Source organism: Ixodes scapularis, unplaced genomic scaffold (assembly GCF_016920785.2).
Source record: "Ixodes scapularis isolate PalLabHiFi unplaced genomic scaffold, ASM1692078v2 ptg001864l_1__unscaffolded, whole genome shotgun sequence".
Classification (NCBI taxonomy): Eukaryota; Metazoa; Arthropoda; class Arachnida; order Ixodida; family Ixodidae; genus Ixodes; species Ixodes scapularis.
This window is the reverse complement of record NW_024610203.1, coordinates 476,079-492,793: the sequence shown is the minus strand read 5'-3', so window position 1 is coordinate 492,793 and position 16,715 is coordinate 476,079. Positions and strand designations below refer to the sequence as shown.

At 45.7% G+C, this 16,715-nt stretch overlaps 1 protein-coding gene across 1 annotated transcript in view; it reads left to right on the top strand.

Moving 5' to 3' along the window:
* LOC115320293 overlaps positions 1-13,688 on the top strand; it is a 45,769-nt gene extending 32,081 nt beyond the window's left edge. The window contains exon 6 of the mRNA XM_040211193.1: positions 13,650-13,688. Coding sequence (XP_040067127.1) covers positions 13,650-13,688 — 39 coding nt within the window. The remainder of the gene's footprint in view (positions 1-13,649) is intronic.
* The last annotated feature ends 3,027 nt before the right edge of the window (positions 13,689-16,715 follow it).

The window sequence follows — 16,715 nt, the reverse complement described above, 5'->3', positions numbered from 1 at the left end:
TACCGCCCGGACATGGTTCGAAACGCATGAGGAAGGGATCACCTCTTGGGAACTCTGTAAGTCCAAACTTCAAGACCTTTTTGGACGTCCCACCGGGCGTAAGCTGTCTGCAAAGCGTAAGCTGGGTTCCCGCGTAAAAACATCTACAGAGTCATATGTCACCTATATACAAGACGTCATCTCTCTCTGCCGCAAGGCTAACCCTGAGATGTCAGATTCTGACCGCATCGAGCACATCCTAAAAGGCATAGCAGACGATGCCTTCCAGCTGCTTGTAATCAAAGACTGCTCGACGGATAGCACACAAATTCAACCGCTTGCCCAACACACCAGCAACATCATCTTGCGAAGACACAGATGCCAGTTCGGTACAGATTACCAAAATCGTTCGCCGAGAGCTGGAAGCAATGATGCCTAGTGAGGGTTCCTCTCGCCCTTCCGAGTCGCCGAACATGACAGTATCGATAGCTGCTGTTCAAAGTGTCGTCAGGAAGGAAATGGAGAAGCTCTGTGCTTCTTCGTGCCCCCGCTTCCAACCCACCCCTGACCATCATATTTCTGATCGTTGCCCCTGTGAACCTCCAACTGCAGCGACAGTCTTCAGACCACCCCAACGTCGAGACCCACACTCTAAGAAAAAACGGGTGTAGTCGGGTGTATCAGCAGCACATGCACCCCTTTCTTCAAAGATGCACCCTCAGTTGCCCAGTCAGTGTAATTGTGCACCGACAATGAGCATCCTCCTCTCCCTTAAAGACCTCTAGGTGTATCAGTGCACCGCCACGCTAGCCAGGCGCCCCGACCAGCGTGTGCTTGGATGCCCTCTTGGGGGTCACTTTTGGGTTGGTCAGTTTCTTAGGAAGTGTGGAACTGTTTTGTTCACTTGGTATTGACAGTAGAGTTGACGCTATGCTTGTTTTAGGCCAATCGGGTCTCCGGGTAGGATCACGTGGCTACAGTCTCCAAGCTAGAGATAAGGCAGAGCACGGCACCTGCCTGAAGGCCAAGGCCACGGGTAGCATCCACTGCACTATTAACTTTGGGTCGAACTTTCAAGAGGATATAGGGGACAAATCCTCTAGCTGCGTTCATTGTTGGGATAACCCTGAAGATAAACCTTTGCGAGGGCGACCACTTTTGGCCTTAAAGGAGCTGCTATTTTCGTATACTCCTTTCTTTTGTTTCTCTCCCTAAGCTGAAAGCGTGGAACAGGCTACGCAGTCGTTGGACCGATGAACCGGAGGCTTTTTTTATGCCTTGAGTCCACTGTCTGGGCGCGGGTAATGGCAGAAGCGTGATCATGTGGCAAAGGTTTCACGGGTGACGTAGTAGCTTTTTCCGATCCGAGAATGTCTGATTCCCGGCCTAGTTTCTTGTGTGCTCTGCTGCGACCAGCGGGGCTGCCGGATATTTCTTTCGTGACAACGTATTCGAGTGTACCAAGGCTTCCAGTGTTTAAAAAGTCCAACGTACATCGGCAACAAGCGATTTCTTCAAGAAAAGCCCAAGAAATTCATGTGATGCGTTCAGTGTTCGGTTTGGCAAATTACTTCTTCTGCCATATCTTGTTGAATCTTCACAGACCCCTTTCTTTCCGTGTTTGTGTTTGTGTGGTTCTGCAGTGCCCGTGTCAACATCTATCTCTGATTACATATTTCAAGTCCGATGTTTTCATCGTAAGTGCGCTGCAACCTACTCCTTTGCAGCAATTGAGCGTTCCGTTCCTGATTACGTCTAAAATTAGGCAGTGTCTATCTCCTAGTAGCCGGGAGAATAATTTCCCCAAAATTCTATCGGCAGTCGCCTGCCATTAGCTGTCAACAATCATGTGATAACTGCAGGTGACTTTCTTATTCTCCCGGCGTTTTGTGAACACGCGTTTCATGGACACCTTTTCGTTGATACACGTTTTCTAGACACGTTTCGTCAACACTAGCCTTTCACCGTTACTCGTTACGCGAAATACACGCTGCAGAGACATTTCGTCGTGCGTGTGTCTCTGAGGCGCGAGCTCACCGACCCAGCCCACCCGTTCACGTCGCTTCGTGGCGACAGTATGTGGCGGCTCATTAAAAAAAAAATTCACCCTACCTGTGATACCCGTATATATCACCTCGCGCATATAACCTGAAGCGGTTCATTACAAAAGAAAAAAAAATAAGAGATGTTTATAGAGGAAAGCTAACCTGAGCTGTCGATGACACGTCGTTCGATGAAGTGATTATATCGCCAATGAGTGGCGACTGCCGGGACGATTTCGGGTAAATAATCCTGCCGGCTGCTCAGAGAATAGACACTACCTAAGAATGACGCCGGTTCTTGTTCGCTCAGTAATCTCCTCAGTTGTGTAACAGCTTCGTTGTACATCTTCACATATCACAGATTGCTTGCACGTTTGTACTAGTTTACGGAATAGGCTGTCTAATAAACCTATAGGCGATTTGAAAACAATCCGTTGTGTCTGTTTACCTGCCTTTTTGCAACCACCTGGGCGCGTACATTTTTTACATGTTTTCTTGAGCTGGGTGCACAAAGAGGTGTAATGGTACATCATTGAATGAGGTGTATATATGTTCCATATGAGCGGGGTGGGTGTAAAAAACGGTGTAATAGTAAACCCTGTTGGCGGGTGCATCTCCGTTCAATATGAGCGGGGTGGTTGTAAACAACGGTGTAATAGCAAACCCTGTTGGTGGGTGTAAAGAAGGGAATCCTTGTAGACCTTAAATTGGGGTGTACCTGCACACCGAAACGACAGTGAAGGTGTAAGAAAGGAGTAGGGACACACCCTCACTATGGGGTGTATCTGTGCACCCCCGAATACTGAAGGTGTATAAAGGGTGCACATGTGCACCCCTAAAGAAGGTGTATATATGCACCTCGTTTTGAGGTGTACTCGTACACCTTTATGGGTGTAGTATATGTGGCAGCACTTACACCCCCCGCGGGTGTACCCACTACACCCTTTATTTTTAGAGTGCAGCCGCATGGAGAACACCCGACAATCGGCCAATTTGTTTCCACTGCAACGTGGTTGGTCATGTCGCCCGCTATTGCCGCAACCCATGGAGCAACCAGCAGCCCAGGTTTCCATTTTCCAGCTCCAGTCGCCCTTACAGGGGAAGCTTCTCTCTATCTCCCGGGCTCCCCGCGAATGAACAAGTATATTATCGCTCGTCACGCAACAATCGTTAGCCATCGCCGCGCTGTCGCCAGTCGCTATCTCCAGTCATCCGCCGCCAACTGTCGCCGTCCCATGACCTTCGACCTTCGGAAAACTAACCAATGCAGCTTCAAGAGGTGAGGCTGCATTAGAGTCCCCAGCCCGAAATCCTCCACGAAGCATCGCCGCTATAGCCAAGAATCGACTGCTGATTGACATTGACGGTATTAGCACATTTGCACTTGTTGATACCGGAGCCGCTATTTCCATCATGCGCGAAGACCTCAGACGACGCTTACGAAAAGTTCTGACGCCACCTGACACAAACATTCTGCGCGGTGCTGACGGCGGCGCAATCTCTCCTCATGGTATGTGCGGTGCTCGCATAACCCTTCATCACAAGACCGCATTTGTTCTTTTTACAGTCCTTAGAAGCTGTCCTCACGAAATCATCCTTGGTTGGGACTTTCTGGCCACTCACTCTGCTCTCATTGACTGCGCTAAAGGCGAAATTGAACTCGATGCTACAGAGGCCTGGGATGTTTCAGACCCCATTGGAGCAAAGCTGTGCTGTCTTGAAACATCACGCATACCGCCATTGTCGCCTGTAGCGATCAAAGTCACAACCACTCAATCGATCAAGGACGGTGACTACATAATCTCACCTATTGTGAACATATTGCTTGAAAAACAACTCGCCGTACCACACTGCATTGCAGCCATCCAGAATGGTGCCACCGATATATGGGTGCTTAATATCACTCGCAGTCCACAAATTCTCCCCAAAGGTATGACAATTGCGCGCAGCTTCCCGACTCTTGACTCCACCGTCGCCGAGTTTGCTGAAAGAGTTCTGCCACCCAAACCTCCTCAACCACTCTCGGAGACTGACCTTGCCTATGTTTCCACCATGATTGACCCAACTTTGAACAGAGACGAAGCACAGCAACTCCGCAGCGTACTTTGCAAGTACCATACTATATTTGACCTTACAAGCCGCCCTCTCGGCCAGACAACTGAAGTTACTCATCGAATCAACACCGGCTCCGAACCTCCCATCCACCATCGTCCCTACAGGGTGTCACCAAGCGAACGGCGCGCTATTCAACAGGAAGTTGACAAGATGCTGTCGCGAAACATTGTCCAGCCCTCGTCCAGCCCTTGGTCCTCTCCTGTTGTTTTAGTAAAAAAGAGGGACGGCTCAGGGCGTTTTTGCGTCGATTATCGTAGGTTAAATAAGATCACGAAAAAAGATGTATATCCTCTGCCACGCATCGACGACACTCTCGATTCCCTACAGGGAGCGGAATATTTCTCATGCATTGATCTTCGCGCCGGCTACTGGCAGATTAACGTTGATGAAGCCGACCGTGAGAAAACGGCATTCATTACGCCCGACGGACTTTTTGAATTCAAGGTCATGCCCTTTGGCCTGTGTAACGCACCCGCAACGTTCGAAAGAATGATGGACCGCCTACTCAAGGGACTAAAATGGGTCACTTGCTTGTGCTATCTTGACGACGTCATCATCTTCTCTGACACCTTCCCAAAACATCTTGACCGTTTGACCCAAGTGCTTGCAGTGTTTCAACAAGCTGGGCTACAACTAAATTCAGCTAAATGCCGGTTCGGTAGTCAACAAATTAAAGTTCTCGGACATCTCGTGGACAAATATGGTGTTCTACCCGACCCTGAAAAAATTAAGGCTGTCAAAGATTTCCCCACGCCTCTTTCTTCAAAAGACGTGAGGAGCTTTTTAGGACTTTGCTCCTACTTCCGCCGCTTTATCAGAGACTTCGCACACATAGCACTCCCACTGACATCTCTCCTGAAAAAAAAAATCAAGTTTTCGAGTGGAAGGATCCTCATCAGATTTCTTTTGCCCATCTGAAAGATGCTTTGACCTCCAGCCCCATTCTCAAAAGTCTACTCTTCTGAATTCCGTGTTCATTATTCTGGCTGTTTGGGACCAGGCGGAACTTGGTGGTGTTTTCTCCATTCTGACCTTACTTCGGACAGCTTCGTACCCATAGAAAAACCCACTAGCTTGTCTACATAAACCCACTCCTAACAAAAAAATGAAAAAAATGTCTGTATGTTTATACAGTCGGAAGTTAGCTTGCCTCAGTGGGCGTCTGCTGCATCAGCTGTAGAATAATTTAGCCAGCGCGGTACAACTGCTATCCTGGGGTCTTTAACGCGCACCACGCAGTAGTGATACCCAACCGCACGCCGGTACGATGCTCATCCAGATCGAAACGGGCAGGGGCGGCGATCCACTCCTTCTCCTTGCTTCCCTTGAGGCACTGACAAATAAAAACCAAAGGTTGGGTCAATTATGTTCACGCAATATACTTCAAACACGTAGCATGAGTGCTGGCAAGATATTTGCTGCCTTCAATCTAGATAAGCTTGTAAATTTACATGCTAAATAACAAGTAACTTAAAAGCTGAAATATATTTCGATGGAACTACAAAAACCGAAGACTAGCTCTGCAAATGTAGTGCTATCTAGTACACCATAATTGAGTAGAATCGGATTACAGCGTCCCCCTTACAAAGACTGGAGCAAAACAAGTATAGACTCTGCCGTGCCACTACAACAGAAACAATGGTATTGTGATCTCGTGGAGATCAGAGTTCGGAAAAATTGTGACAGGCTTTGACACGACAAATATGCCATTGTCATTATTCATTTTTGCATATTCTACGGTGACAGTGCAGGGAAACAATCACACACCAGATACTCTGAAAGACAAGCACACACGCTGAACGTATAACACTTGTGTATTCGACTACTTCATTCTTCTCTTCAACGTCTAGGTGGACATTCTAAATCGGGATAAGCAAAAGAAATAGCACGAAATGCAAGGAAAAAAGCGAAAGACGAGAGAAGAGAAAAGGGAAAGACAAGAAAAAAGTAAAGAACGAAAAAAAAACTCTTACAATTTATCCCTCTCCCTCATCCCTATCGTTTAGATACAAACTGGAACTCTTTGTTCGACAGTGCTTAGAAAGACTACTTGCACAGTTGTCCTTCAGATGCTCTATTCTTTGCGCTTTCATTATTTATCTTGTCAGTGGGTCTCAAATCAAATCTATTACGGAACAATTTTCAAAATGTGCTACGCAACTACAATCCTGACAGTAGATTCCCAAATGTCCCAGCGTAAGACTGTAAAAACGATTTCCTCGGCAGCTCAGGTAACAGACGGATGTGCAGACATATTGTTCGCCCCCACTAGGAATAATCAAGGCCTAAAATAATTATCTTGTATGCTTTTTAATGGTATCTGCTAATTACTCACGTTTTTTCTAAGGATGACATACACGAGCAGTGTAAACAGTGCATAGGTAGGTGACAATCCATCATAGATTTTAGACACAGATTGAGCTGTTTTTATATTTTATTTTATTCATATTACCCCTAAAGGCCCTCGTGAGAGGGTATTACATAGGGGGGGTACATAAATCGTTCCAATAGGAACTAGTGCACATTTTAGCCATCCAGCTGTTAGCCATCCAGCTGTTACATTAACTAACATGAAAATTATGTTTTTTTTTTAATCTGCTCTTGCTAACAGGTGAACGCCCGTTCACACTCTTGCGACCGAATACGACTGAGAGAGACGAGATCTCTTAAAACTTCTTAAATGTTTTTAGAATGACGGAACACTCTGGCATTGTGGCACCATCTATGCGGTGACTCCGAACTGCATTTCACGAGAGCGAAGGTTTTGCGGAGTTTCCGAGGTCAAATGTGCGTAATACCCATAGAAAGGCTCGTTTATAACATTGACAAAAGTTTTTCGAGCCAAGAAAGAAAGGATAATGCGCGAGAAATAAAAAAAATATGTTTGACCGCCGAGTTTACACTGCTTCCTAACAGATGGCGCCAGTGTGTTCTCCGGTTTAAGAAGTTTTAAGGAACTGCAACGCAGGTTTAAGAGGTCGCAAGAGTGTGAACGGCCTTAAATCAGCGCGTTCCACTTGGGCCTGTGTTCGAGCTCCTTCCGCATACATTATTTCTCCCTTCTCTGATTTATACAAGTTCAGTCTGCGCTCGCTTGAGGTCTACGTGTTACTCTCCCTGTCTCCTTGGCTTTTTCATACTATTTTTCAAGGTGTTCAATTAGTACCAGCTCACCACCTTACTACAATCATGCAACAACTAAAAACAATTACAACTTACACCATTCAATCAAGGCAGTACCACACGAAAAACAGGGATGGGGTGAAGTATGTCTAACACTATATACTTACACTGAACAAAATATAGATACCAAAAACTGGCGAGACACTACCTTAATTGAGGACATGCATGTACATTTCCCTAGGAGCTTGTAATTAATACTTGAAAGCCTCTAAAAATACACCAGTAGGAAGAGAATAAATGTTTCACCATTTAAAGCAGCCCGAGTGTTTCTGGAGGTGTGAAATTCGTTACACGTGCGTTGGATCATACGAAACACGTGAACAGCAAATGATCTTTAGAGCTCGACATTTCGCTAGGAATAAATGCCAGCGTCAAAAATTATTTCGCGGGCACAAATTTTTGCGATCGGAAGTGGTATGCTATGCATTAATCACTATGGGGTAAATTCATCGCGGCATCAATTTTTGGCAATTTTTTTCTGGGTACGAACTGCGAAAATGAAGGCGTCTGCAAACGACTGGGGCGGCGAAAGCTACGGACTTGCTCGATCAATCAATCGCTGTTTTTGTCGGGTCCAGCTCTCAGCACGCAAGTACGGAGAGTGGCGTCGGCGATGGAGGGGCACCGCGCTCTTCCAGACATTTTAGCTTACCAGTAAACAATACGGCGAAGGGAGGAAATCAACCCCCACCCTCCTCTTCCGCCTTTGCACCCCCCCCCCCCCCCCCCCCCCCCAATCCGTCTCCCAAAGAGTTCCGCCGCAACTGATCGACTTTAAGCGAGTAGACAGCCTCTGCATCGGAGAAAACAGAAAAACAGCCTCGCATAACACCATTCGCGCACAATTAGTAATACTGATAAAAGCAAGCGATCTACAGACAATAACAAGCCTATTGAACGCAGGAAATAATCTAGCCCAAACGAAAAAAACACGAACTTACTTCGATCCCATGCCATGATCTTGGCTGTTGAGCAAATTTGACGTAGATCCACGTCCCACAGTCGCTTCCGTCTTTGTCGGACACATTTGAAACTAAGGCAAACTGTACGCATCACCACTAATCGGGTAATTGGACCGTTAGCCGGCCGTGAACACAGGCATTTAAACGCACACGGCCGGCAAAACGTGCGAAACATAGGCCGTTGCTACGATGAGATTGTAGTCGTATCTTCAACACGTTTGAAATAAAACGATAAGCAAACCGCATTATAAAACTCATAAAAGACACAGCAATAATACATTATTACACATGTCAATTTCGCCACAATATTATCAATAAGTCCTGAAGATGTTGCAAAATAATAAATAAGAAACTAAGCCTGCAATGGTGAAAAAAGAAATTCAGCAGACATGCAACCTTCCCGAAAGGTAGCGGAGGTCATGCGAGCGGCGGTAGCCCAGTGTGTTGACGCCAAAGAGGTTAGAAGTACTAGGAGGGGGCACGTTGCAATATTGGTGAAGCCTAGTCATAAAAAGTTTAAACGATTTTGTGCCCAGGGTGACCGCAGATCTGTCTGGCAATTGGTGCGCGTGACATGTCACGTGTGAGATGGATGGTTGATTGTAGGAGGATCCTTGCAGGCTTGCGCGCGCTCCGTCCGGTAGGTTTTATCAGATCGAAGGCTAGGTTGTGGTGTATTCTAGCACACCATAGCTAAAAGAAGGCTAGCTACGGTCACGTGGTGTGGTGAAAGTAAGGAGGAAAATGCGAAAGAGGCGAGGCGTCAAGGGAGCATGGCTTGCGGAGGCTAGGCGGCTGACGTCATGCCCTCTCCTACCCTTCTATTCTCCATGGTTGAGGCTCTGCTTTTCTGAGCTTGTGGTCGTTGGTTCGAATCGTAAGCGCTAATTGTTTTCTTTCACTTTTTTTCATTTTAAATGTTTTTTCTCACCTTTTTATATTCGTTCTTATTATTTGAAATATTTATCTCACCTGTTTGTATCCGTTTTTATTTTTTAATTTTTTTTTCACCTTTTTGTGTTATTTTGTATTTTGTATTATTTTAAATATTTTTTCTAACCTCTTTGTATAATTTTTTATTTTAAATATTTTTTCTCATCTTTTAGTATTACTTATTATTATTTTATTTTAAATATTTTTCTCTCACCTTTTTGAATTCGTTTTTATTACTTTAAAAATTTTTCTCAAATGTGTGTATTACTTTTTATTATTTTAAATATTTTCTACGTTTATGTTGTCGCCGCCACCGTTCTTCAAGCACTGTTCTTCCACACGGCTTTTTTTTTTTTTTTTTTTTTTTTTTTCGCGTTTTCGCGATAGAACACGTCAGCCTTGCCATGGTGGGATCAAATACGCCAGCGTCGGCAGTCATTTACGAAGGATTGATCAACGGAAACATTTCCACTCGCTACATATGAATCGCCGCAGTTCGTCGGAATCTCAATGACGTGACTGCATAGTGAAAAAGGCAAAAAAAATTAAAAAAATAGAACGATGCCGGTCCGTAAACGGAAGTTCCCGGGGATCGCCAGCCTGCGAACAGCAAAGCGCCGATCCCGGCCAGTCACTGAACTTCCATGTAAATACTGCCCATCAAAGACAGCAAAATAACAATGCCGGCCAGTTACTGAACTTCCGTAAATACCGGCTCTTAAAGACAGCAAAATACCGATGCCGGCCAGTTACTGGAACCTCCATGGAAAGACTAGCCAGCAAAGACAGCAAAAACCCGATGCCGGCCATTCACTGTAACTTCTACGGCTGGACTGGCCAATGTGCAAGACGAAAACCCAAAGCCGGCCGGGGCCGGTAGCTCCCCGTTGCCCATGGCCAGGCGCTGCCATCCTGTTACCATGGGCGGGCCGGCGTAGTTCCGATACCGGAAGAAGCGGAGTGCTACCTGCATCTACATGTTGACTGGCGCCATATAGTGCCATATACAGGTGTATCAGGCATCCTATAGGCTCCTTGCATTGACGTCACATCGCACACATTTGCACACCAAGTAAAAGGAGGAGAGGGAAGCTGCTTTTGTAAGAATTTTGAGTGACGGGTTAATCTTCTATAATCTTCTGGGAGGAGAATAGCGACGCCTGTGCAAATCCGGAAGGCACAAAGGAGGGTCTTGATAAGAGGGGAGCTCCTTTTCCCCCTCTTCTCTGGAGGGTATCGGAAATGACGTCATGTGCAAGGAGCCTATACTGTCATATATGGCAGCCACTGGCACCATATATGACTTTATCTGGCAATATATGTCGTCATATATGGTGTCACCTTACCATATCTGCCCTGATTTCAGCCCTTGTATGGCAATATATAACCGTATATGTCTACTTATATGCCCATATACGGCCCTATATCAAATATATCTGGGTCATATATGACATTTCTGTAAGGGATACTCTAAGTACCTTTTGACTGCAATACTTTGGTAGTTTGACTTAAACTACCAAAATATTGAAAAGCTCCCCTTCTAGAAGTTCACTTCAAGCAGATATGGAGTACACTGATGCGCCTAAATACAACATTTGATTAGTTTGTCAACTGAATTGCGCAGCATCGCACTGATAAATTAGCCCAGTTTATGTTATTGTTTCATTTTTTCTATCAAGAACACACCTGATCAGTTCCTTGCACACCAATCACAAACGGGGTTCGGGAACTACAACCACAACATTTGCTGATGCTGGAAAGCTTCAGCAGGTGCTGTGAACAGATACGTTTGGCGTGGTTTTGTTAGCACAATGTTAGTTCACTGAACGTGTATACTCTCCATTGTACGTGATGTGAATAGTGACTTTATTATAGTGACATTAACTACCATATTAAATAGTCAACTACTAAAAAGAAAAGGCAAAACAACTACTGTCAAATATTTATTTTTCGCGGGCTCAATATTTCGCGATTTAGGTCAAAGTTGGAGTTTTGGAAGAATTCGCAAATTCTAATTTTCGCGACGCGCTGGGATCGCAATATAGATTTTAATGTTGTTACATTTTGCCGGAATTGTTCACGGGACCTATTTTTCGGAATTGTAGGCGATTCGCGAACTTTGCGAGAATTAGGTCCTCACGAAAATAAAGTCGTTTACAGTATTGTAAAGTGAAGAAACTGCCTTGATTCGCTTCGTCCTGAGTGGTGCTACGCAGAGAAGCAATAACATGTATTTTATGAGCCGTTTATGTGGATATTGTTTAGGGACTGCGCCAAATTGTTATTAGTTGTACCAATGCCTTTTAGTAAGAGATATCGTCCACGAACTTCAAAACACTGTTTCCTCTTTGACAGACTCCCGAGGAGAAGATCGAATACTTGGAACCTTAATAAGCGCCGAGGTGGTCACCGAAAAAATGATTACCTTCAGTATGTAGGCTATATAAGGCTCAAGAGCAGTCAACGGGACTGTGAATGAGCTGTTCAGTGCGTCATGGTGTTTGTGTTTGTGTTCGTTTCTAATGTAGCTTTGTGAGATGTATTTAGTAGTGCCTTCAAATACCACAGGGACACCATTTTCTGACAAAACCGAAAGTAAAAAAAAATTGCGTAACTGGTTTTTAATGCACAAATGGCATCTTGAGTGTGAAGGTATAATATTTTTGGTATATCTGAAATATTTTTTGATTCATATATATATTGCATTTTGAATACCTTACGCGCGTATTTCGAATGCGGCCAAAATATTACAGAATAAATACAAAATGAATATTCGTACTAAATATATTTCAACTTCGTTTGAAATACGGCCTTTTTTTGCTAAGGGTTTTCTCCATGACAATTGCTTGATCGTGTTTGCCCGCTCCGCGAATGCGGCCACTGGCGGCCATCTTTTTGGTAGAGTTATATTGCCTCTAGCCGAGGTGCAGCTGCTGTAGCCACTATCATCCATCCATGGCAGACAACGTTGTGGCAGTTGTGGTGGCAGGCTGCCATCAGAATGGTGCGGGTAATATTTCGTGCTTGTTTGAAATTGTTTGACGAAACAGGTTCTTGAAACCCGGCGTGAACGGTACCCCGATCTTTGAGGACCCGGTGAAAGTTTCACGAAATCGCAGCACCGGGGAAATCGCAGCACAGCACGCACCGAAACTCGCATCGAAAGAAACATGCAAAGCAGACACCGATACGGAGTCTGCTTTCGATTTGAGCTTCGCTGCTTTCCCCCGGTGCTGCGCTTTCGTAGAACTTTCGCCGGGTCCTCAAAGGTGAGGCTACCGTTCAGGCCGGGTTTCAAGAATCTGCTTCGTCGAACAACTTCAATCAAGCACGAAATATCACCCACGGTACAGCGTACTAGATCCATGGCTATTTTATGGCAGCCTGCCGCCATTGCGCTGTCCGCCATACTACTATGATGGCTACGCTGAAGCTCCACGTAAAAACGGCGCATACAGCCGATGCTTTCGTCTTGGCGTCGCCGCGTGCTAGCGTCGCGCTCGTTGTGAGACACTGCAAGACGCGCTGGCGGCGATGCTGTTGCATGTGAGGGGCCGCTGCGTTGATACACTAGTGGTGACGTTTAGGAGATACAGGTGAACGCTTTTGTCTTCTAGATGGTATAGATCCGAACCGCGCAACGCCGTCGCCAGACTCACCAGTCACAAGTTAACCTCTTGCATAGCCACCTCTATACGAAGAGAGCCTGGCACATCGACGGCGGAGCCATTGGGCGCGCGGCCGCAGAAAAGAGGAAAGGAGAAGCGCGTGAAGTGGTGACCAATATGGTAGCGCAGAGCAGAAATGGCAGAGATAGTGTGCGAGCGCTTGGGTCATGAGCGGCCGCTCAGCGAACCACGTTTGTTTTCATGTTTTCGTCACTGTCGTTTTCGTACTCCGGGAGAAACGGCTGCGGCGATTCGAAAGGGCGCTGGCAACACTGCACCATACCGGTATAGCGTCGGCGGAGTTGTCGGCGTGCCAGCGGAGTGCGTCGTCGTTGGACCACCGTATCGTGCCGCGGAAGAACCATGCAGTTTTGACTAAACGAAACCGACGACCACGACCGTCTGTTTCGCGTTCAAGGACCGGTGCGGAGATGCGGGCGCGGGGAGAAACGGGAAAGGGTCGACGTTGAGTTTCTCCTTTCCACGATACCAAAAAGAAAACAGGAAAAAAAAAAAGTTTCTGCGTTTGGCCGCTCGCTCTTCTGTGGCGCTAGCAGGCAACCTCCCTTCGCTCCCGATTACCCGCACCTCCTTTCCCATTTACGGCGGCCGTCTCTTCTCGCGACGTGCCAGGCTTTCTCCGTACAGAGGAGGCTGTGCCTCTTGACCCAGAGTCATTAGGACGGGTCACGTGTGATCCAAGAAAGGAAAGCGACGTTTGAAGTGAAAAATATAAATGTGACCAGTTAATATCTCGCTTCTTTCAGATGTGTATTCACGGAAAATGCGTACTGTTCTCCTCCTAACCAGTGCTGAGGCGAAGTTTAAAATAAAAAAAAGGATTAGACGACTAAAGAATTGCTCAAATAAACGCTAGCTGGGATTGACATAGCAAGTGATTCCCATATCTGCATTTTTCTTTTGCACATGATATGCATTTATTACGTGTTGCATTAAAGTTTTCTTGATAAAATTTGTTAATTGTTTTTGCGTTTTCTTCAATGGAACGAAGTTAGAATGGCATCATTTATAAGCTATTATGTTCCTGTTGGATATATTTGTTGTTCAAAGTTAAAAAGTAGAGGAAGAGCCGTTGGCGGGTTCTTAAGGAATACGTTAGCATGACCCTTGGAAACGCGACCGTCCCCAGCATTCTGGGACATGCTTCCCTTGCTATTCTCATCGAAATAGAGTAAAATGATAATTACAGCCAAACTACTGCAGAAATCCTTAAGTGCCCCAGAATATATATGGAGCGCATGATTACACTTTTATTTAATACCTGCCTGAACCTCATGATTGATTACTTGTTATTCCTGAACCCGATGTAACTTTTTGGGGGAGTTGGGTTCTATGGGCCACTTTGACAAAATTTTAGATTTCTTCTCACTGAAATACAAACATCGTAATCTTCCCGACGAATATAATGGCTGCCGACTCATAGCACACGCCACAGTTGAAAGTTCGGTATTTTCATTATTAGTTTTTATTCCTCAAGGCTTTCTGTATTCGGCCCGCTTTTTGACCTTGTAAACTTAGTGGTCCGCCGTGCACTCAACAACATGCCGCCAAGCTACCTTTATATAGGGAAATCAAAAAAGAAAAAATTGTACGATGCGTTTTGATAGTATATTGACTAAGAATGTGGAGGTTATAAAATAATTATATAATAGATGTTTCCAAAAAAAATTGTGCCCTGCATTTAAAAAAAAAATACAGAACTGTTTTAGAGGGCCATAACCCCTGCATTGTATCTATTTTGCTTTGAATTTGTCTGTGTACCTAAAGTTTAGCTCGGTTACAGCCACAAGCTGAACAAATTATTTCAGGCGTGTATACTTGAAATATTCTCGGCGCGACGAAAATCTGCTCACGATTCAGGTGCGGACACGCATGGCGAAACGCTATAAAAGGGGGAGGGAGAGAGAAGGTCATAACAAAAGTGAGTTGTATTGGGGAAGGAACGGTGGTGAGTTTGTATCACCCTTGCGGCGTTCAACTAGAAAAGGATGAAGCGACAGCGGCTAATACAATTGGGTAGATTAGAGAGTCTTAAATATTTGGGCATTCGGCGATAAGGTCGTGGCAAAATAAACAGGATCCGGCATCTCACGATTTTCGTCATGGCATGCACATATGAGCCATTTAGAAAGAGCTTTAATTCGCGGCCACAGAACTAGGAGTTCCACTGTTGGTAGTAATGTTCATGCTGACAATTGGGTTTTTTTCCACGACCTAAAGTACGAACGGAGAGCTTAATTCAAGATGTCAACGGAAGACGAAAATGAATACCTGTTGTAAATCAATTCCGTAATACGGGCCATAACTAGTGGTTCAACTTTCACTTACATCAATGCCTCCGCAATTCGACCTAGCAGCAGGTGGCCTCTGACGACAAGAAATAGAGCAGACTCTGAAATCGTGACCTGACAACCATAAACAAAACGCGTAACCGTCCCACCGTCAAATCCAGCCGTTTCTCATACAGCGCTATTCTGCATATGACAGTTTGATCACTAGATAAATATACGGAGAGCAGGTCGTCTGCTTCTTGCACAGGAGTTACGGTGACGGCAGAATGATGCCGATCTCTTATTTGCTGATAGAAGAAATAGGTGGGTAGACCTCAACGCATCTAGCATTGAGAACTTTTTATTCGGCCAATAAGAGCTCGGCGTCATTATGACGTCACAGGAACTCCTGCGTAAGAAGCGGACGACTTGCTCTCCGCATAGGGCTGCAAGTTTTATTAGACAATTGGGGTTATTGTATTGAATAGAAAATTTCGCAATAAGTTTCGCGCGTCCACACTGGCCACTGACTTGTGGGTGTTTCTTGGTGTATCAAGGAGTATGGGATCATGTAGAGTACTCGACTGGGCAACACCGCTGGTTGTGGTAAGGAAAAAAGACGGGACATTACGCCTGTGTGGCGACTACCGCAGCACCGTAAACTAGGCTGTTAAAAACATTTGGCATTCTTTGCCCACTACCGCGGAAATGCTCGCAGCTATGGGTTCAAGCAAGGTGTTTTCCAAGTTCGACCCCGCTCAAGCTTATCGACAGCTTACGCTAGACAAGGAATCGGCCGACGTGCTTACAGTCAACACGATAAAGGGGTTGTTTAAGGTCAGACGGCTGCCGTTTGGAATTTCGGTGACGTCGTGGGTGGTTCAACGAGTCATCGACATGTTGGCAGGTATTCCTGGCGTTACATCTTATCTTGATGATGGCCTGATTTTGGATGCAATGCGGAAGAGCACGCGGCATGACTAGAGACCGTGCTGTCGCATCTGCAAAACGCACAGTTAAGTGTACAAAAGTACAAGTGCGAATTCAACCATACGACCATTGAATTCTTGGGTCGCAGAATTGATTATGCAGGAATTAATCCGAGCCGAAGCGAGACGGACGCCATCCAGCAAGCGCCTGCACTTAGAAACAAGAAAAAGCTGCAAGACATCTTAGGGTTATTGGATTTGTACAGCAGTTTCGTCAAGGGCAAGACTAAAGCAACGGAACCTCTGGATCGACTACTGGACCACGGCCAGGAATGGAAGTGGACAGGAGAACACCAATGTGCGCTTGAGATGCTGAAGAAGCTACTTAGCTCCGACGCTGTACTTGTTCCCCATGACCCAGAGCGTCCTTTGATCCTGTGCTGCGACACATCTTCTGTAGAAGCGGGGGCAGTACTGGCCCATATTGCAGTTGACGGAAAGGAGCAACCCATAGCGTATGCTTCACGTACTCTCGGCGCAAGTGGACGCAATTACGCCCAGATTGACAAAGAGGGCTTGGTGGTTGTCTTTGGCGTAAAAAGGCTCCACCAGT